The 21,981-nt window shown below is 47.9% G+C and overlaps 1 protein-coding gene across 17 annotated transcripts in view; it reads left to right on the forward strand.

Annotated features, from left to right (window-relative positions):
• The window catches only part of WDR20 (WD repeat domain 20), a 66,131-nt gene that overhangs the window by 27,602 nt on the left and 16,548 nt on the right, over window positions 1–21,981 (forward strand). For 4 of the 17 annotated variants that reach the window (XM_030320009.1, XM_030320010.1, XM_030320000.1 and 1 more), the window contains exons 2-3: window positions 13,755–13,805; window positions 15,220–15,402. The exons of 4 other annotated variants lie outside the window; for them this stretch is intronic. In XM_030320009.1, the coding sequence (XP_030175869.1) occupies window positions 13,755–13,805; window positions 15,220–15,402 (234 nt within the window). Of the gene's footprint in view, window positions 1–6,777; window positions 6,925–7,002; window positions 7,267–13,754; window positions 13,806–14,786; window positions 14,821–15,219; window positions 15,403–19,441; window positions 19,666–20,086; window positions 20,162–21,981 lie in introns of those variants that run through there. 9 more of the 17 variants (XM_030320001.1, XM_030320003.1, XM_030320011.1 and 6 more) reach the window with 8 other exon arrangements.

The raw sequence follows: 21,981 nt of genomic DNA on the forward strand, positions 1-21,981 counted from the left end.
ATATTTAATTTTTAAAGCTAATATTGCACATTAAAAATTTTTTTAATGTTTATTTATTTTTGAGAGAGACCACAAGCTGGGGAGGGACAGAGAGAGAGGGTGACACAGAATCTGAAATGGCTCCAGGCTCTGAGCTGTCAGCACAGAGCTTGATGCAGGACTCGAACTCATGGACCTCAAGATCATGACTTGAGCCGAAGTCGGACCTTCAGCCGACTGAGCCACCTAGGCGTCCCTAATAGTTGCACATTTTTAATTATGTATTTGATTACATGAGATAATGAATGACAAATGGAGTGAAGCAAAAGTGCAGTTGTTGCCAAATGTTAACATCCGGGTTATGGTTGATTTCTGCCCTCACTGTGGCACTTCTTAATCAGTTCCAAGCTGGTTGGCCTGCTAACCCACATTTAAAATACACTGCTGTCCCCTTTGAGACTATGCATACGATACTGTCCCTATTGAGCCTACCAGTTTTATTTCAGGCCTCAGAGATTTTAGCTTTTAAGTGCTAAAATATTACTGAATGCAGAAAAGCAAATTCCACTGAGTTACTCTTTCAGCTATTTCTTCTGGATTGAGGATAATTTAGGATTGAGTTTTCCTAGAATCTTTAGAAGAGCTTGGGATTGATGATGAGTTCTCAGTTCAATTCTTGTGAGAAAGATGGGGACTCAATTATGAATCTACAGTAGGGAAAAAGTTAGGAGATAGACTTGGAACAGATTGGATTTCCCAAAGAAGCCTCTGGGAAAAGTTACTTTATTTGCCACTGTAGCAAATTAGGAGCGCACAGTGAGCCCTTCTAACACTGCAGTACTATTCGAAGAGTGAAACAGTAGAACCAGCCATGGCCTGCTTATTTGTCCTCTGAATGATTGGCTCCTTTAAAGAATTTTCCTGTCCTTTCTCATTTCATTGAGTGACATCATTGGTGCCACAGAAACATTAATAACATATTCCAGTGGTCCCAACTGGCGTGAAACTTATGATTTGCCTAGTTCAAAATATATCATCACCTGTTGGTGATATATCATCCCATTCATGCATTTACTTGGTGTCACAGTAAGATTTCTTTTATGGTGAATTTTACTGTTCACAAAGGCACATATTTTTCTGTGACCCTGCACTAGGCCATGACATGCTTTTAAGCCACTTAAAATAATTTTGAAAGTTTTAGTGGTTTTTTTTTTTTTTTTGGCCTGTAGGTTTTTTTTCCTTTTTCTATTTAAGAAATTGCACAAGTAATATATAATTATTGATGAAAAGTTAGAAATTAAGGTAGGCAAAAAATTATCACCTAAATACTACCCCTAACCTTTTAATAACCACGTTTCATAGTTTGATGAGTATCTATTTGAATTGCTTTCTTTGCAACTATACACATATAAATGCATATTCTAAAAGGAATCCTTTTTTAATTGTGAAAAATTTCAAACTTACACAAGAGTCGGGAGGATGGTATAATGAACTTCCGTCCACCTGTCTCCCAGCTTTGCCATTTGTCAGCATATGACTAGTCTCACTTAATCGATTCTGTTGCCCTTACTGCATTACTTTTTAAAAGATACTCATTTGTTTTTGAGAAAGCGAGCAGGGGAGGGGCAGAGAGTGGGGAACGGAGGATCAGAAGCGGGCTCTGTGCTGACGGTGGTAAACTCAATGCTGGGCTCGAACTCACAGCCCTTGAGATCACGACCGTAGAGCCACCCAGGCTCCTGCTTTACTGCATTATTTTAAAGCAAATTCCAAGCATCGTGTCTTTTGTATTTTTTCTATGATACGTGGACTGTTCTGAGAAATGAAACTACATTTTCACATGTTAAAAATTGACGTTTGAATATAGTCTGTTCTTTGACAGATTCGTAAATATTCTTTACGGTTTCTTGATTCATAAGGATCTTTTTATTAATTTATTTTTAGTTTTTTAATTTGAAATGATTCTATATTCACAGGAAGTTGCAAGAACTATGCATGGAGGTCTCATGTACCCTTCATCCAGTTTTCCTCAGGGGTAATATTCTGTGTAACTATAGTACATATCAGTATCAGGAAATCACCGTTGGTGTAGTCCTCAGAGCTCGTTTGGATTTCACCAGTTTCAGATGCACTAGCGTGAGTGTGTGTGTGTGTCTGTGTGTGTGTGTGGTTGGTTGCTTCTGTGCCGTCGTATCCCATGTGTAGATTCATGTGACCACTACCACAAAAAGATGTTTTTAGTTGGCTTACTCACCTATATTAACAAACAAGGACCACACATTACATTTAGTATACATACCTCTTAAGTCTCTCTTTTGTAAAAATTACGTTGCTATAATTTCACACTTACAGAAAAGTGACAAGAACAGTGCAAAGAACTCCTATATGCCTGTCACCCAGACTGACTTAATTGTTTAAAATTTGCCCATTTGTTTTATCATTTGTATGCTCCCCTCCCTCTCTCCCCCTGCCCCTCTGTGTATGTAAAATATATATCATTTGAGACTGGCTTGTAGACATCGTGTCCATTTCTATCCCCAGAACAAGAATTGTCACTCACATAACCATAGTACATTTATCAAAATCAGGAATATAACATTGATGCATTCCTCTTATCTAATCAACAGTTCACATTAAAATTTCACCAGTTACGGGGCACCTGGGTGGCTCAGTTGGTTATGCATGTGACTCTTGGTTTCCCCTCAGGTCATGATCTCGTGGTTCGTGAGTTTGAGTCCCGTATCAGGCTCTGCACTGACAGCATGGAGCCTGCTTGGGATTCCCCCTTCCCCTCCCCCCCTCCTTCTCTCTCCCCCCCCCCCGCCCCACTTTCTCTCTCTCCCTGCCTCTGTCTGTCCCTCCTCTGCTCGCATCAATATGCACACTCTCTTTCAAAATAAATAAACATTAAATTTTTTTTCACCAGTTACCCTAGTGCTGTTTTTTAAAAAAAAAAAAAAATGTTTTTTTTCAAATGTTTGTTTACTTCTGAGAGAGAGAGACACACACAGAGCACAAGCAGGGGAGGGGTAGAGAGAGAGAGGGAGACACAGAATCCAAAGCAGGCTCCAGGCTCCGAGCTGTCAGCACAGAGCCTGATGTGGGGCTCGAACCCACAAACCGTGAGGTCATGACCTGAGCTGGTCTGGTGCTTAACCAACTGAGCCACCCAGGCGCCCCACCCTAGTGCTGTGTTTTAAAAGTCATTTTTTCCTGGTTGGGGTCCTGTCCAAGTTCACACACAGCAGTTAGTTGCAAGCTCTTTAGTCTTGTTTAGTCTGGACCTGTTCCTTAGCCTTTTCTTTGTTACCATGATCTTGACATTTTTAAGAGTTCAGTTATTTTGTAGAATCCCTCTCAGTTTGGATTTGTCTGATTTTTTTTTTTCATGATTAGATTCATGGGCTGCATTTTGGGGAGAAATACCACAGAACTGATGTTGTTGTGCTCATCCCAGGGCAGCATGTCAAGAGGCACATGATGCTGATTTGCCCCAGTATTAGTGGGCAAATTAACGTTAACCTGATTAAAGCTGTATTTACTAAACTAATCTGTTGTAAAGTTCCATTTTTCTCTTTGTAATTGAGAGGTAATTTGTGAGGGGACACTTTGAGACTGTGTAAGTATCCTGTTTCTCATTAAACCTTTATCCACTAGTTGTAGCATTCATTGATTTTGGCTGAACCACTTGTTATTGTGTTACTATAATAGTTGTAAATGGTGATTTTCAGATTCCATTATTCTTTCCTCCTACGTTTGTTAGGTGTTAGTCTAATCTAAGGAAGAGCTTTCTTTTCTCCATTTATTATCATCAGTATAAACTCAGATTCTTAACTTTATTCCATGAAAATTCTGTAGTATTATTTTGATGTATTTTTTTTAAAGTAATCTCCAACCAATGTGGGGTTCAAACTTACAACCCCAGGATAGAGGGTCACGTGCTGTACCGACTCGGCCAGCCGGGTACCCCTCATTTTGATGTTTGAACTGCCCCATCTTTGTGTAATGGTAGCCCCTCTGCCTTGCCCCCTAAGTCTTTTGGGCCCAGCTTTTGTAGTCTTTGATAGCTTTCTTGCCCAGAGGTACAAAAAGATGTTCCACATTCATTTTTTGCCCCATACCTGGTATCAGGTTCTAGGAGCCTTGGTGACTTTAAGTGGCAAATACTGTTCGAGGCAGAGTCTAGGCACCAGAAGTTGCTATTTGGTCATTGCATCTATACCCTTTTATTGCACAGAGCTAGAAAATGCCTTTTTTTTTTTTTTTTTTTTTTTTTTAAAGAAAACACATACACACGGTTTTCTATTGGTCTTTCCTAGTCAATTTTTTGAAAAGGTTTATTCATTTTTGAGAGAGAGAGAGGGCGAGGGTGAGGGGAGGGGAAGGGGCAGAGAGAGAAGGAGACACAGAATCCGAAGCAGGCTCCAGGCTCCGAGCTGTCAGCACAGAGCCCCACGTGGGGTCTGAACTCAGGAACTGTGAGATCATGACCTGAGCCGAAGTCGGACGCTTAACCGACTGAGCCACTCGGGTGCCCCTCCTAGTCAAATTTAAGATGAATGACTTTACATTTATACCTCTTATGTGCAAAGTCTCAGCTCCTAATGACATTCACATAATCAGCTTGCTTCTACAAGGTATATTCAAAATAACGATATACTGTTATTACTAACAATGTGATTACAGTATGAATACGATTTTAAGATGTCTTTGCAATTTTTTTTGTCTTTCGAATCCTATTTTTTATTGTTTCATTTTTCCACTTAATAAAGCATATAACATCCTTCTTTGCTAGTAAGTAAATATCTTCACTTTAAATGGCTACATGACATATTTACCAATTTCCTTTTTGGAACACACAAGATGTTAATAATGTTTCAGTGTAAACAGAGTTGAACTGGCTGTCTTTGTACATGTGTTTGCTCATTAAAATTTCTTTTTAATTCAGGAATAGCATAAAGAAAGAAGTGTGTTAAGTGTAAAGCTGTGTTAATTTGTCACAAAGCAGAATCAATCCCAGATTTAAGGAACAGCATTCCTGGCCAACCAGCCCTATGGCCCCTTCCCCACACTCTTCAAGGGTACCCACTGTTCTCACTTCTAGCATAGCAGATTAGTTTTCCTTATTTTTGAACTTTATATAAATGGAATTATTATATGCTTCATTTATATTTGGCTTCATTCAATATATTTTTTGAGGTTTATCCACATTTGTTCTCAGTGTAGTAGCATTCCATGGTTAGCCCGCTCTTTATCTAGCCTCCTATAGACGGACATTTATGTTGGGCCAGTTGGGGGCTACTACAAATTATGTACTTGAAAGATAGGGTAAGGATGCATTCCTAGGAGCTCAATTTGTGGTTAGAGGAAGGGAGGCATTTGCTACGTGTTGCCAAGTTGCCCTGCATAAAGGCTCTGCCAGCTTATGCTCCTGCAGTGGTGAGGGGAGGCCAGCCTCTCCACGTTCCTGTAGGTGCCAGTTTTGCTGGTCCACATCTTGAAACAGGCTGCTGTTGCGCTGCTTGGCCAATGGTACATTCCAGGTGCCTGGAGAGGCTTTTTTCTAATCTGGCAGGGAAAAACCATCAGAAACGTCTGAATGGCTGTTACTGAGGTGGCCTATGAGAAAGTTACGCCCTCAAAGCTTTGCATTAGCTGGGGAGGTAAGACATCCGTGACAAGTGACTGAGCACAAGTGCCGAGCGCGTAGGTCCGGTGATGCTGTAAAACTGTAGATGAAGGGGAGGTTGGAACTTTTCCTGGTGCTGGTGTTGAGAGCAGGTCAGCTCTCCCCTGCTCCACTGATCTGAGGCTACTCCCTTCAGCTGAGCTCTGGCTGATTAGAGACGAAGTCTTTGAATCACAGAGGCCAAATAGAATATTTTGGCCACAGCTTTAGCGGCTCATCTCCATGGTGTAAGAGAAGTTTAGTGTTTGTTCATTCTCTTTAGCTTTCTTGCTTTCTGTTTGGAAACATGGCATCGTACTGGCTCCAGAGTGCTGTCATTTGATATATAATTACTAGAGCACATCGGTGCCAATTAAAAGAAAAATTCGTCTGTTACAGATTCAGTAGTTCATTGTTCCAACTGAGATTGGGTGATTGGAAAAATAGCAGTTTGGGGCTAAAAGCACGGTTCTACGCTCTGGGAAACGTCGGGCAGACCACCACCCTTCCTTGGGCCTCAGTGTCTCAGTAGGATGAGGAAATGGGAGCTGGAAGGTTGCAGGTTGCAGGGCCTCTAGACAGTTGGGGATTTCGGGTATTTCTGACTTAGAATGGGAGTTCCTCTGCAGATTGCTGCTTAGGTTACAAAGCAACCTGAATCGGAAAATTTAAAAATCCTCTTGGTGCCGTGCCAAGCACCACAAGCTCATGGATGGCCTCGGTGTTAGGAAGATAGCGCGGCAGTCATTGAGCAGCACATAGGAAGTGCTCATTGCCTCCGAGTGGCCTGCAGTTTACCAGTGTCGCAACGCTTTTAGGTCCAAGGATTCCCCGCCAAGCCCCTTTAAGGGGAAACTTAAAAAAAAAAAAAAGTATTTTCTGAGAATTTGAAGTATCTTTTGCAGAAATAAAACACCTTGCCTTTTCTTCCATTTGAGGTGTTGGTATTCCCTCAGGAATAGGAGTGCATATTTTGTGCATATTTAACAGAAGGGTTTAATAAAAAATAGGTCATTTGTGTATGTCAGCATTTTAATGTGATGAGATCTGGTGTTAGAATGTGGGCAAACTGAATTCAGCTGATGTCGATTCGTGGTTTTTCTTTAACGAAGAAATCCGTGTTCCATTAGCCTAAGCGGCGGCAGCCATTTGTAGAATCTCAACACCACGGAAGAGCCTTGACCTGAGCGTGGCATTCGGCTCGAGAACTTGGAGAGTTGGCGAAGAAGTGGTAGTTCGGCGGCTTGTTCAGTTCATCTTTGAGAAATCATCCGAGGGTAGGGGAGTCGGTTTTTGGGTGACAGGCTGCCTTGGGGAAAATGACATGGGATGACAACAGACGCTTGTTGTTTCAGCAGGTCCTTGACGGCAGTGCCGGGCCGGGGGAGAAGATGCGCCAAGTAATCCCGTCCTGCTTCCTCCCCGCGGCACCCCTGCCCCGCCCTGCGCCCTGCCGACCTGCTCCGCTGACCTCCCTCCGGAGAGGGAGCCTTCCCTGCCCCTGTGGGAAGCGTTTCTCTGGAGACCGGGAAGCCGCGCCACAGATTGTCGCTGTGAAAATTCAGTGAACGTATCTTGTGCGTTTTGTGAGTGGGCGACTCTTCCCGTTCTGGAATGATGTAAGGGTGGTGCCCCTCACCTTTTACGCCTCATTTGCCTGTATTCTGAGGACGTCCGGCTCGCTGGCCTTCTCGGCTCTCTCCCTCCACGTTCTCCGGCCCGGCCGTGGCCGTGGCTGTGCCCACAGGGCAGGTCTCAGGTGGGGGCTCTGGGCGCCCCTTCCAGGGTCGGAGCCCAGGGGAAGCCTGCTAGCAGGTGTCACCCGGCAGTTTGTTTGTTTTTAGTAACGGGAAGGGGTCGGACGTCACGTGGGCATGTGCTGTTAGAGGAGGAAGGAGGCACGGAAGCTACGAAAGGGAAGGTGCTGTCTTGTTGGGGAAAATTCCGTAGAAAGGAGACCATGCCCTAAACTTGGCTTCTCCTGTTGTCTTTGTCCAGGAAATTTAGGGCAGAAAGAACCCTGTTTTCCTTCTGTATACTTCTTTGAAGGTATTAGTGAACGATGAGGGTTTTCAAAGCCTGTCTGTGGTCGGGGGCAAATCCTCACATATGCACAAGGAGAAACGTGAGTTGAAAAGAGAACTTTTCTCAAGTGCCTTTGAAGTGCCAGGCGCGACTCTAGCCTGTTCCCTCCTGTGAACGAAACAGCCCTGCGGGGTGGATGCACTGAGAAGGGAGCCCTGGAGTCTGGGCCACACCGATCAAGGCTGGGGTGTCTGATTCCCACCCGGGCGAGTGATGGGGTTGCAGATCTAGGTGCGGCCTCAGACGGTGCCTCGTCAGCTGCCCGTCGGCGCCCCGTGGCACGGGAGCACAGGGGCTGGACTCCGCCTCGTCTTGACTGCAGATTCTGTTTGCCTCCTTATAAAATGCAGGGGCAGGAGTCCCCGGCACACAGATGCGTAAGGAGGGCCAAAAGAACCGATGCGCAGAGGTGCTTTGTAAGCCGGACAGTGACGTGCTGATATTTGCTCACGGAGATTGTTTTCTTTCACAGACGGGCACCCAAGAAGACGTTAGTTGTTGGTTGGGAGTTTGGTCAGCAGCAGACCACACATTTGCTTTTTTTTTTTTTACCCCCCCTAAGTGTTTGTTTATTTTTGAGAGAGACCGGGCATGCTGGGGAGGGGCAGAGAGAGGAGGGGACAGAGAATCCAAAGCAGGCTCCATGCTGACAGCAGAGAGCCCAGTGTGGGGCTCGAACCTGTAAACCGCAAGACTGTGACCTGAGCCAAAGTCAGATGCTTAACCAACTGAGCCACCCAGGCACCCCCACATATTTGCTTTTATGTACTTCTGGCTGTGGAAGTTTTTCCTTCCGCTTTTAGAATTGTTTCATTTCTGCAGTAAATATTAATGATACCGTTCACACGCCACGCCCTCTATTAGGTGTTGGAGATAGAGCGGTGAAGGAGGCAGATAAGTTTCTGTCCTTTTTGAAACACTGAAACTGTACAGATGATTGACATTTTCCTCCTGTTGGGAGAGGAGATCCCAAACCTGGTTGACTTCTTACTGCCCCGATACATATTTTAAGTCCGTGTTAGATAACTCTTTAAGTACCACTCAATTATGCAGATATTTTGGGAGTAGCTGTTGAGCTGAAGAAACCATGAGAAAGGTGGATTGGGTGGGGGTTTCGCACGATCAGCCTTTGTTTCTGCTTCCGGGCAGGGGGGCAGTGAGGACGTTTGGAAATCACTGTGGTGTTTCTGTCAGAGCCCGGGGTATTTTCCACTGTGGGGAAGAGCGCTTTGGTTAAAGAGTACTTTGAGCTTTATTCACAAAGTGAATCTACCTCAGTTCTGAGTGGCTGAAGTTGCATCTATCCGCATCTGGGACTCGAAGGGCTCCTCCACTTCCCCACGTGTCGTCCAGGATGCCCAGCTAGGTGTGGTCCAGCCCTAGACCCTGGAAACCCCAAGCCTCCACCCTCCCCAGGAAAACTGGAACAGTCTGTAATCTGGCTTGTTTTGGATCCCAGGTCTCGAGATAGGACTCCAAATGTTCCTTCTTTCCAAGTAGGTGATCCTTTGTGGCCCTGGGAAGTTGTCCCTTGTTCATCTCTGGTTCCTGTTTTGGTCGTCTGAGATGTGGTTAAGAGGAATGATCATAGAAAGCATGGTGTCAGTTCTCTTCTGACTTTTAAATGGCGTAACGGAGACCTTTGTGTCACCGGGGCTGCTCCGGCTATTTTCGACCAATTCATTTGGGCCTTCAGTGACTCAGCAGCCTCCTGACTTTTTTTGCTTTTAAAAGGAGCTGGACTTACACGGTGTATGCAATGCAGTTAACATTACAGCCGATGCATGTGGCCCGTAGTGATGGCGGTCGGGGAAGGTCAGGCGAAAGCGTGCTCCCCAGAGGTGAGATGAGGAGGTCAGGACATTGGGGCCGCCGTGAGCAGGATTGTATGGACGCTGTGCATGGGGAAGGTATTCTTTAAAAAATTTTTTTTCAACGTTTATTTATTTTTGGGACAGAGAGAGAGCATGAACGGGGGAGGGGCAGAGAGAGAGGGAGACACACAGAATCGGAAGCAGGCTCCAGGCTCTGAGCCATCAGCCCAGAGCCCGACGCGGGGCTCGAACTCACGGACCGCGAGATCGTGACCTGAGCCGAAGTCGGACGCTCAACCGACTGAGCCACCCAGGCGCCCCATGGGGAAGGTATTCTGAGCGAAGGAAGGGGTGTGAGGAAAGGCCAGAAGGTGTAAAGAGGACAGGCAGCATGTGAACAAGTACCTCTGGAGGGCGTGGGGGTGATGAGGCCACGGCAGCGAGGCCCGTGGGTGCCAGGCCAAGGGGTTTAGCCAGCGCCGGGGCAGAGCCACGGAGGTTTGAAATGGGAGGGTGACCGAAGGCTTCACGGAGATGAATCTGGCGTAGTGTGTGGGATGAGTTGGATGTGCAGAAATGGGTGGAGGGTCTGTCTTCTGGCAAGTTCTGTGGGACTGATTCTCTCTGAGGTGGTTCTCAGATGGGGAGGGAGAATATTAAATGTAGGAAAATTAAAGCCCGCCTTGATTAGCAACACTGCCGCCTCCCGTGTATAATAATATTCTGACGTGCACTTTTCAAAACCGGTCTTTCGGAGATATTTTCCATACCACATAAAATGCTTCTGGGCGCTCAGGAGGGTCAAGTAGCAGGTTGCCATGAAGGGGGCTCCGCGCAGGCCCACATGCCTTCTCGGAGTTCCTGTAAGGGCAAGGGCTGGGCCAGGGTGTGGGACCCTGACAGTGGCAAGTAGGCCCGCTGAGCCTGTGGGGGCTTTCCTTTTGCGGGGCGTTCCCCAGCAGGCCGGGTGGGGGTCTGGGGTGCAGATGTGAGCCGGAATAAAAGGGCTGCTTCTGCAGACCTTTGTGATACTGGAAAGGGAAGCGTGACATTTTGACATTTTAGTGTGTACTTCTTGATCGAGGATTTTGATGACCAGCTCGTGTCTGTAGTAGGAATTCTTAAGCCATCATTTAAAACTTCCCTGTTGAGAATGAGACACTGACAAATTATTTGTAATCAATGACTCCTTATGCAGAAACGAATGAGCATGGGTAGGATTTAATCTTACCCCTGAAAAAAGTGAAATCGTTGCACTTTTATGCAGGTAGCAGACACTGAGCATTTGTGACAGACGGGATGCTCTTTTGGGGCTGAGTAACCAAATGTGATCTAATTCTTAAAATCGGTAAGATTTTTTAACTATGTTGCACTGTAAGTTCATGTTTAAGAATTCAGGTAACTGGCAGTAATTAGGATGCAGATACATTAAAAACATCTCAAGTGTCGATAACTTATCTGTGCAGAAGTCGCCAGAAAGCTGCAACACAAAAACCGATTTTATGGAATAATACAGTGGTAACTACTTAACGAAGTTCTCCTTAAGGGAGTTTTTATTATAATTTTTATTGTAATTGTAATTTTATTGTAATCAATGATAATGGACATGAAACAATACTGTAATAGTGTAAGTGATTAAATACTAAATTCTGTGGAACAAATTAAGTACTTGAGAGTTCGGAGGAAGGAGCCAACCCAAAGAATGCTAGTTGGGAAGAAGCCTGTTGGAGGTGGGGGGCTTGGACCACTGGGTGAAATTCCCCAGCTGCAACCAGCGGGGCAGCCTCCCGAAGCCAAGAGAGAGGGGCCGCCAAGAGAGAGGGGCCTTGAGCCTGCAGCACCCTCAGGACCTGCCCCACCAGGCCCTGGGGCCGGAATATTCCTGCAGCAGTTCCTGCCCCCTCCCCCGGAGGGGTGGCTGAGACTACAGATGTGATGTGAGGCTGCCGGGGCCCAGGAAGTGTTCTGCAGGCGGAAGTCGTGTCCGGCCTTCCACACTCTGGTGTGATGGAAGGTGAGAAGCTCCTGAAGGGTCTGACCAGAGAGGTGGGACCTGACAGGGGCAGATTCATAGAGGCAGCTAGCGGCTGAGTTGTGTGCGCATGCTCTGTGCCTCAGATCCGTTGTCAGGGGGCTTTCTTCTTGGAGAGGAAGGGAGCACCTTGCCCCAGGCCTCCTGGCTGCCCAGAGGGGAGCCTGCCTGGCTCCAGAGTCCGGTTCTTTCTCCTTCTGCCAGACTGCGTCTGCCAGGGAAGCCACCTGTCAGGGACTGATGACCCTGTGCAGAAGAGGTGTGGCCGACTCAGGTAGTTACTGCCACTACTAAAAAGGTGTGTGAGCTCACCACCCTTCCTCCCCCCCCCCCCCCGCCCCGCCATCCCCAAAGAAGAGGGGAAGAGGAGGAAGAAGAAATAGGCCACCAGTAAGCACATCAGTGGGAAAAGGGAACTTGAGGATTGGCTGAAGAAGGACAAGATGAGTCACAGATGGTGGCACGGTTTGAGCAAAGGCAGGTTCCGGTAACCTGACTTTCCTCGCTCTGGGGTTGGGCTCCAGAGGGCTCAGGCCCCAGTGGCGGATCCTTATGGTGGGTACAGGCCCAGCGGTCACTTGAGGCTCCGAGGTAATCCCTGCTTGTGGTAGGCGCCATGTTGCCTGGTGGGTTGTGCTGTTCTGGTTCTAGTACGATGGGTGCTGTGGGGGGTGGGGACAGGAGTGACCTCAGGTAAGAGGTGTTCTGACTGTTTCTTGGGCCTACGCGTCTACTTTTGTGCCTTCTAGAACAGTGCCTTTCACCAGTGTTGAAGGACCAATTTCAAAAATTTCCAATCCATTGGAACTGATACTTTTCTAAAAATAAAAACAAAATTACTGGAAAACAAAATTGAAAAAGATGTGCAGAGTATAAATTCTAATTTTTTTAGTAGAGTCGACAGATACAAAATTACCCTGATTGCCATAAAAAGTTTCTAAATGTTCTTTTTTTTGAAAAAAAATTGTTTTTAATGTTTATTTATTTTTGAAAGACAGAAAGAGACAGAACATGAGCAGGGGAGGGGCAGAGAGAGAGCGAGACACAGAATCCGAAGCAGGCTCCTGGCTCTGAGCTGTCAGCACGGAGCCCAACGCGGGGCTCAAACTCACGAACTGTGAGATCATGACCTGAGCCGAAGTCGGATGCTCAACCGAGTGAGCCACCCAGGTGCCCCTAAATGTTTATTCTTAATTTCTGTGCTCAGTCTTGACTGCAGACCAGTAAACTGTTCACAAACTGGTACCCTTTGAAAGCAGTGATCTAGGAAGAAAATTGTTAAGCAAATTAGTAAATAAGACGTTTGGGGAATATTTACACCATTTAAGAGTAGAAGTCTTTCAGTTGGCATTTAAAATACTTGAGGCGTTTGTGCACATATGATCTAATTCCAGATGACATCTTTTCAGTAGAGTTCCTTGGTGGGAGGTAGGGATGTAAAAGAAGTCTCCCAAGAACTGAGGCTGATGTGGTTACTGTGAGGGATCTGTAAGGTTAATTCTGTACTAGTGATGATACTTGGAACATCCAGTCCAGAGCTTTCACTTCCTCTGTTGTCCCTGGAGCCAGTGTGTGTTCTTTTGCTCATGTATGAGCATTAAACAGTAGTATATTTTCTCTGTCAGTTTTTGGCTTGCCTTTGAACTGATTTTTATAGTTTTGGGCATAATTTTAGATATATTCTTGAAGGGGGAAGTTCCCAAAGCAAGCTCTAAAAAAATAAAAAAAAAAAATTCTCAAAGAGTTATACCTGCTGATACAGAGATCATGTAACAACTTAATTGTTCCTATTTCAGATTTGTTCTTTGTCACTAGCTGCCAGTGTTTTTTCACTTTCTGTTTTGGGCACTTCTGACGTTTGCTGATACCCCTTTGCTCTGGAATGATTTGCTGTGGTCCCTTAGCCTAGCTGCTTTTTCCCTGCCTTTAGGGTCCAGCCCGGGGGCGGCTTCCCACAGGCACCCTGTCCCTGTCTGGGGGGGTGGTGGCTTTCTCGGCTTCTGCAGCCCTCAGCCCTCTGCTGAGCACGGCCGCCAGCCCACCTCCACGCTGACTCCCAGCCCCGCCGGCCCCTTTTCCTCCTTGCTGCAAAGTCAGATCTTCCTTGTGTTTTGTGTCTTTATGTTACACTTTTCAGGGCTCTTTCATGTATATATTCTCTTATTTCATCCTCCAGACAATCCATGAGGTTGGTAGAACAGAGATTCTCATCTCCGTTTTAACTGAGGTGAGGCTGGGAGAGTGTCCGCATGGCATGTATCTTCGTTCCTTTGCCCTGTGTTCTTAGAGTTCCTGTTCCACTCGGTCCAGACTTGCCGATGTTGGGGTTTCGAGTTTGCTCAAAGATGCCTATAATTTTGAGGTCCTCCTTTCTACTCAGTATTTATGTGTGTTATTTGAAAAAATGAAACATTAGACTACTCAGCACAGTGGCACAGGCCCCTTTGGAAGAAAGAAATCTTTAGAACCTAGCACAGGGGTTTGGTCAGCAGACAGCGGGGGCCATGGCCCCAGAGCAGTGCCCAGGGCCGGAGTGGTCGTGTCAGAGGACACGCTCAGCAACCTAGTTGTCTGCGCCTGTGACTTTCAACTAAGACTGGAGGGTGGTGTCCTTTATTTCCACAATATCAGCCCAGCGTATTAGATGGCGTGGAGCATTTCTCGTGAAGGAAAAAAGTCGTACTTTTAGGGATTGAGGGGGAGGTGCAATGAAAAATCACTTTTGGTCCAAGTCAGAAGTCATTTGCTTCTGACTTTGGGGTGTGTTGGGTGTGTGTTCCTCCCATGTCCTTTATGGTCAAACAGACCAGGGTTCTACATCTAGCCACTTACTTAGGTAGGTATGGTGACCGTGGCTGAGTTACGAACCTCCCTGAGCTTGTTTTCTCATCTGTGAAATGGGGCAGTATTCTCTGCTCTGAATGATCATCGTAAGGGTAAAAGGCGATGTGTGTCGTGCACCTCGAGTGTGGGCTCAATAAATGAAAGGAACCCAAGAGCTAATACAGAAGAGGGACCGCGACCCAGTAAGAAGGCTCTTGCTTATAATTGGCTGCAGCAGTGATTCTCAAATCTGAGTGGGCATCGGAATCACCTGGAAGGCTTGCTGGGCCCACCCCTCTAGTTTCTGATTCATTTGGTCTGGGGTGGGGCTTGAGAATTTGCATTTCTGAGTTTCCAGGTGATGCTGCTGCTGCCACCGCTGGCCTGGGGACCACACTTTGAGAACCCCTGGGCTACAGGTAACTCACCAGTGAGCGTTTAGATGCTATAGATCTATTTGCAAGCTGAGTTTTTATGTGGTTAGAGGCACTCTGTTAGAAAATGCTTGGAATGAATGCATTTTACAAATCTGAATTTAGCATCTCAAGGATTTTCCCTCCTGAAGTCCAGGAGTCTTTGTTAAAGAGATTTGAAGAAGAATGAGTTGTGAAAGTAATAGTTGTAAAGAGTCTAATGTTATCAAATTGGCTAATGTGTGTGAAAGTGCTTTTACAAAATGCTGAAAACTGAAAAAAAATTTTTTAAAATACCTTTGTTTTTAAGATTGAACATCATAATAGAGTATAAGATAGTGTAACTGTTAGATTTCTCATCTCAATGTGCTGTTTACCGTATGTATTTTTCTCTTTCTCCTCCAGGCTGCTGACTTGAGTAAACCAATAGATAAAAGGATATACAAAGGAACACAGCCTACTTGTCATGACTTCAACCACCTAACAGCCACAGCAGAAAGTGTCTCTCTCCTAGTGGGCTTTTCCGCAGGCCAAGTCCAGCTTATAGATCCAATCAAAAAAGAAACTAGCAAACTATTTAATGAGGAAGTAAGTAGCACCCTGTCTTAGCCGTTAAGAATCCCTTTAAGAATTTACACATTCTTACCAAGGGCAGTGGGCCTTCATTTCCACATTGGGCCAAGCCCATTTCTCACTCTTTCAGCTGTCCTACCTAGTGTTACCCTTTCAAATGTGGTGAATTAACTCGTTGAATTCTACCTGTTCTTCCTTGGGATAATGGTTTTATGCGTTTTTTTTTTTTTTTTATGGAGCGTGCTCAGGTGTCTAGAGCAGGTGCTTTGAAACTCTTTCATAATGGGGGCAGGGACGAAGCTGATACTTGGTGTTTTATCATTTAAATAAGAAAATACAGAACTCCAGACCTTGTTCACATCACCAGAAAATTTCATGCAGATCAAAGAACCTGATAATAATTCCTTAGGCTGCTTAAATTGTAACCCAGCCTTTTGTGTCTGTGTTTGACACGTGTTTGGCTAATGAGTAGTTTTTTTTCTCTTAAATATTTGCTGTAAAATCACCTTTGACATAGTTTGAAGTCCTGGCACTTAAAATTGGATCACATGACACAGCTTTTGCCAGTGTTACAGCATGTGCTGGGTTTCTAGTATCTCCAGTTTTGCTCTGGAAGGAGCCGTGTGTTCAGGAACATGTCAGAACTGTTAAACATGGCAGATAGAAGTTGCCAGATAGATTCTGTTTGTTAAAGCTACCGGAGTGGCTTTTGGCCCCAAGAGTTGCCATTGCAGATTCGATGTTCTTCTGTGTGACTCTCCCGGCAAATGGAAAAGATACAGTGGGCTTGCTGACGTAGAAGCCCCGGGTCCGCAGCGTTAACTTGTCCCCTCAACCCTGATGTGTGAGGGTCAGGTCACCTGGGATCCCTCAGGAAGGACAGGTGGTTTTGCACTGTTGCCTGGTTTTGCTGTCATTAACTTGGAACAGAAGTGCATTATGGATTCTGGTTTATAAGAAATAATTCTTTGTGGGCAGGAATATTCAATTTGACGCAAAGTTGCAGTTAAAATTCGGATTCTTTTGTAGTTGTCACGGCATGCCGCTGTCCACCCCCGCCGGTCCCCATCCACCGTCTCTGTCTGGCATCGCCAGCGGATTCGGCGAGATCTTGTGAACCACGCCATCTCCGCTTCTGGTTTCATCTGACTTGACTGGAGACGGGACTTGCCCTATGGACTGACAGAACTATAGAAGAGCAGTATTTACTCCGATTCTCTGTTTTTAAAAGTCTTAAGTAGAAAATGGTTTTATTGACCGACGTATCTTATTAATAGTACCTGGGGAAGTGATCTCTTCCTAGCCGAATGGTTTTGTTGTTGTTGTTTTATTTTTTGTTCTGTTTTTTTTTTGGTGGCCATTGGCGGGGAGCAGCCGGCCTTCTCTGCACCTGCCACCGGAAACTGAATTTGGTTTGTGTCTGGGTGGGGGACACAAGGGGGAGAGATTACAGCCACCTAAAGGGCTGTTGGTTAAACGAGGTCGGGGGATGCTCTGGCTGAGGATGGCACAGGATGCCACTGAGAGAACAAGGAGGGCTTGTGTGTCATCATGGGGGAGGTGGGAGGCTCAGGGCCCTGAGGGCATCGGCGGCATCCGTCCCCTGCTCTGGACAGCGGAGGGATCGCAGGCTAGGAAGCAGCTCCTCACGCAGCGATCGAAGCCTCAGTTTTCCCCTACTGGTCTTCCATTTCATGTGAAAAATGGCTGTTGAGAATGCTTGGGCTGTGTGTGCTTAAGTGCCAACTTGGCGTTTATAGCTTGAGGCTGAGATTTGATTGGCTTTCACAGTAAGGAAGTTCTTTGGCTGTGCGGATACCATTCTCATCAGGTTTCGGTCAGGATGCGTAAGAGCAGGGTCGTCAGAGGCATGTCCTCTCAGAGGCCATGGTGTAAGATTTAGAGGTTTGGGGGCGGCTCACGTTTGTCCTCCGCGCCGTCAGTCGGGTAGCTGCTGCCCTTTACAGACAAGGACAATCCAAGAGAAGGTAAGTGAGTTGTCCCAGGCAGGCAGAGAGTTGACGCTAGAGTTGGAACTGGAAATCACTTCCACGAGGGCTCCCTGGTCACACACTGTAAGCCCCACCGCGTGTGGTCGCCAGACAGGCAAACCCTTGTGCTCCTAGGAGCCGCCAGTTTAGTGAGGTGGACGGACAGGGTACTGGGACGTGTGCCAAGGGATATGTGTTAACCGTATTCTTTAGCATGTATCAAGTATCCTGAGATAAGGCAAAAGTTAAGTTCGATGGAGGAAGTCTAGAAGACTTCCAGAAGGTGATACTTCTTCTGGGTCTTGAAAGAAGCTATAGGAATTGGGAAAGTGTGAGAGAGGCCTTCACAGCTGGAGAAAACAGCTTGGTGTGCCGAGGAGTGCTGGGTGACCAGGCGTGACCAACTCAGCACGAGGGCCTCAGAGAGTCGGAGCCAACAGAGAAATCGGAACCAGATGGTCAAAGTCCTGACACGCCGAGAAATGTGGATCTGACGCTGGAGGCTGTAGGGGTAGCTTCGGGCTTTTAATCAAGGGAGTGCCCGTGTCAAATGTGTCCTTTAGAACGCCTGCCAGCACTCGGGTTGGGTTGGGGAGAATGAGGGTAGCGCGGCCAGCGGGAGGCCGGGACCTGTTCCGGTGCGAGCTGGGGTTTTTGAACGAGAGCGGTGGCCATGTCCCGTCCCATCGGCAGACCTGGGTTACTTACCACGTGCCCACTCCGGGCCTGCCCTACGGCCACCCCTCACGCACACTTAGGTCAAGTGCTGACATGTGATGATGTGTGGGGAGGCAGAGGCCTGAGAGAGGCCGAAGGAGGGAGAGGAGCCGGAGACCGCTGTAAATGGGGCGGGGGAGAGCATCTCAGGTGGGAGGTGCTGTGCTCTAGGTACAGAACTGGAGACAGAGTGTCCCCACGGGAGGCAGGGCAGGTGGGGGCCCTGGCGGAGGAAAGAGACTGGGCACAGGAGAGCCGCTCCCAGGGTGCCCGGGGAGGGCGAGACCCCGGGGCTGTGCCACGTAGGCCGGGGCCCAGGTGTGCTCCCGGCTGGGGCGCACGAGCCCACGGAGTGAAGCAGGGGCACAGGGCCGGCAGGGGGTGGGGAGCGGGTTGGAAGATTACCGAGGCTGCTGCTTGGAGCCCGACTTCCGAGGCGGGGGCACGGGGAGGGGTCTGGCTGTCATCCGTATGCCGGGTAAGCTTGGGAAGGAGCAGGTTTGGGGGAGCGGAGGCCCAGTCTGTACTTAATAAGCTTCAAAGGCCTCTAGGTGTTAGATACGTGGGCCTGGGGCCCAAAACTAGAGGCAGAAATTCGGAAGTTGGGTTTGTAAATAGCCCTCTCGTCCCTGAGATTAGATGAAAGTTCTGTGGTGAAGGCGTAGTGAGAGTGAAGAGTGCCAGGGACTGTGTCCTCCCAGACCCTGGCCCCCGTCACGCTGCCTCCAGAGGAGTGCTTTCAGCGGTTGGTGTGTTTCCCTACAACTTGGGGTTGGCCCGGCGGCCGGGAACACGGAGCCTGGAGCTTCACTGTTGACCTCACCTCTCCTCACCGGGAGGACGGGAAGGACAGATCCCCCTGGAGGTGTGGTGAGGGCAAGATGATTCGCAAAGGGCTCAGAGAGGGAGCCCTTGGTGGGCGCTCAGTAGACTTTGCAGGTAGAGGGGAGTCCCGGGAGCACCTTCCGCCCGGGGTTGGAAGGAGGGGCCTCTTGGGAGGTGAGATACCAGCAGTTTCAAAGGGGGAAAGAGTCCCTTTCCAGGACCACCCAGGCAGAGGATGAGCGTGTGTGCGGCGGAGCAGCTTATCACGCTGGTCCCGCGTGCGGCTCACCAGAGTGTTTCGCGCGGCTGCCCGTTGCACGTACGTGTACTCACGCGCACACCGCGGTACTGACGATTCCACCTTCACCTCCTTCCCACAGGTTCCCGGCACACGAAAATATCACACATGTTTGGACGGGTAGATGGATGGATGGAATGGAGTTAGAGTCTAGAAATCCACCCGACATTAAAAGTAGATGAAAATTTCTATCTAGGAATCAAGTATATCTTAAAAGGTGATTCCCCACCCCCCATTCACTCAAAAAATGAAAAATACTGTAAATGCTTGCTTATCGAGGTGCAGAGAAGATAGGAAGCGTCACCTGTAATTCCCAGCACACATTGTCAACCTCATCGTCTTTGTAGTTTTTATTGTTTTCATGAGGTGAGACTGTTAGATTCACACCTTCCATCATCAGAGATGTCCGTGACCGCCTCCTCCCAGTCTGGCCAGTTGATCAGAGAGGTGAGCCCTCCTCCCTTCACCCCGCCAGTGTCCCTGTCCCGCCACACGGCCCGGCCTCCATACCTGTTCAGCCCAGAAGAGAGGGAGCGCCGGTCCTTTTCAGCCACCGTGGGGGAGCGGTGTCTGCAGGTCTGCTTCTCCAGTCTCTCCGCGGCTCCTGGGTTTCTCTTTGTGGCGCTGTGTGGGCGCTATGCCTGTGGGCCTCTGCTGGGCGTACGGGGCACATCCGCTGAGCTCCCAGACCGCGGAGTGTGCCTTCCCTACACAGGCTCCTGGGGAGCAGAGCCCCCCACCCTCCCACCCCGGGAGCATTCAGCCTCTTGTGAAGCACCTGGAAGGGCTGGGGGTTCGCTTTTTACTGCTAGTGGTTATGGTATCACTTTGTGTGTGATGATGAACTCAGACTTGTTTGTCTTTCTAGAAATTCTCATCATTTCAGGGGTGTATCCAGAGAGTAGTAACTTCAGAGGATCTTCAAGTATGTTTTGATTGTCGGGTAAGATGAGTGAGATGTAAAACCCCACCTGTGCTTGTCATCGTGGCTTCTGTCGTTGCTGACATGTAGTGAGACCCTTTTGTCTTCGCTTTGCTCCCTCTCATGCAAGGCGAGGGCCGTCACACTGGGTGGGTCCGTGCTCCTGTGGCCTTTAGGCGTGGTCCAACTGAAGGGCCCACTGGAGGCGAGGCCACGTCTTCTCTCTCGTTGGGACACCCAGCATCCCCGGGAGGGTAGAGCCAGGCCGAGCCTTGCAGCCATCTGTCCACTTTGGGGACAAAAGAGTGGTTGTGGGTATGTTGGTCGCTTTGTTTTTATTGTTGCTTTTTTTAATCAGAGGAAGGAAATGAGCGCATAACGATCAATCGATCAGCTCCTTAAAGCTTTCACATAGATAAAATGACATCTGATCACCTTTTAGGTGGCTTTGAAATACCCTTTCCTCATGCTTCCTGAGGGAAGCAGCTCTCCTTAAATGCATTTACATCAGCAAAGCCCTTAGTCGCCAATTTTCCTTGTGGCTACATTATGGCTTTTCCAGCAGCTGCTGTGGTTTTTGAATTGTTTGCTTTAGTATTTTTGTTATAAATGAATATCTGCATTCTAAAATTCACACCCATTGCCCCCAAATAATTTTCTCCTGCTTGTCATGTTGATAGTAGTAGAAAAAAATGAAAAGATAACTAAGTGCTTTTAGCAATGATACCTTATGTGGTTACAGATTTATTTTTATTCGTGCTTCCTTTTAACTAGTTTATCATAGTTAGAAAATCTAGTCTGTTAATGCCATTAGCGATGCTAGTTTTGGTGTTTGAGTTTTACTGGATTCATATCAGAAAAGGGACGGTTTCCTCGGAATTCAGGTGGGGATTGTGCAGGGCTGCTGGCGAACACTGGGGAGAGGTGAGGGTGTGGGAGCCCACTTCTGTGGCACACATAGACAGCCTGTGGATCTGCAGATTTTGTGTTTGGCTTTTTATTGAAGCAGAAGTTGGCCTGGAGTGTTCTAGAATTTGACTCTTTAATGGAAACCCAGCGGCCGGTCCAGGTGACCTACCAGAGACTGTCTGAGTCTCCCTGCCGCCTCCCTGCCCTCGGCCCCCTCCCCGAACACCTGCCCCGCTCCATCCTCCCTCTGCTGGTGTGCTGGAATGGGGCTCACACTCTCCTCCACTCCTTTTCCTCTGCCACTTGTCAGTGTCCCCTGGGCTTCTCCTCTGCAGTCTGGGAGCAGGGGGGGGGGGGGGGGGGGGGGTTCCTCTGGATCCCGCCTACTCCTCTCCCTGGTCCCTCAGACTCAGAACTCCCTGTGTTCTCTAAGGAAGCCTCCCTGCTCCTGCTCTGCCTGCCTGGGCCCTGCTGGAGTCACGGCCTCCTTCCGAGCCTCCCTTCCTGGTGTGTAGATAGAGCCAACCTCAGAGACTTTGTCACATGATGGAGGAGCATTGTGGTTCTGCTGAGCTCCTGGCCTGGGGCAGCCACTCAGCACCAGCCCCTTCCTCTCTGATTTCCTTCATTTCTCTGATTTTCCTTCTGCTTTTGTCCTGCAGAAGTGGGTTTTTTGCAGAGCGTCACCCTCTCCTCTTGCTCCGTGCTTGGGGATCCTTCCTTGGGGATCCTGGGATGCCACAGATGCGGCTCTGCCTGTTCTCAGCTGCTTTCCTGGTCTTCCTTGCCCACTGGATGGGGACACTTTGATTTCTCCCAGCATGACCCCAATCCCATCCTTCTTTTTGTGGCCCAGTCGCTCAGGCTCCAAGCCCAGCAGCAGTCATACCCGCTTCTCCCCATACCTCCTGCTGCCTCCGGCCTAGTCCATT

This window comes from Lynx canadensis, chromosome B3, assembly GCF_007474595.2.
Source record: "Lynx canadensis isolate LIC74 chromosome B3, mLynCan4.pri.v2, whole genome shotgun sequence".
Classification (NCBI taxonomy): Eukaryota; Metazoa; Chordata; class Mammalia; order Carnivora; family Felidae; genus Lynx; species Lynx canadensis.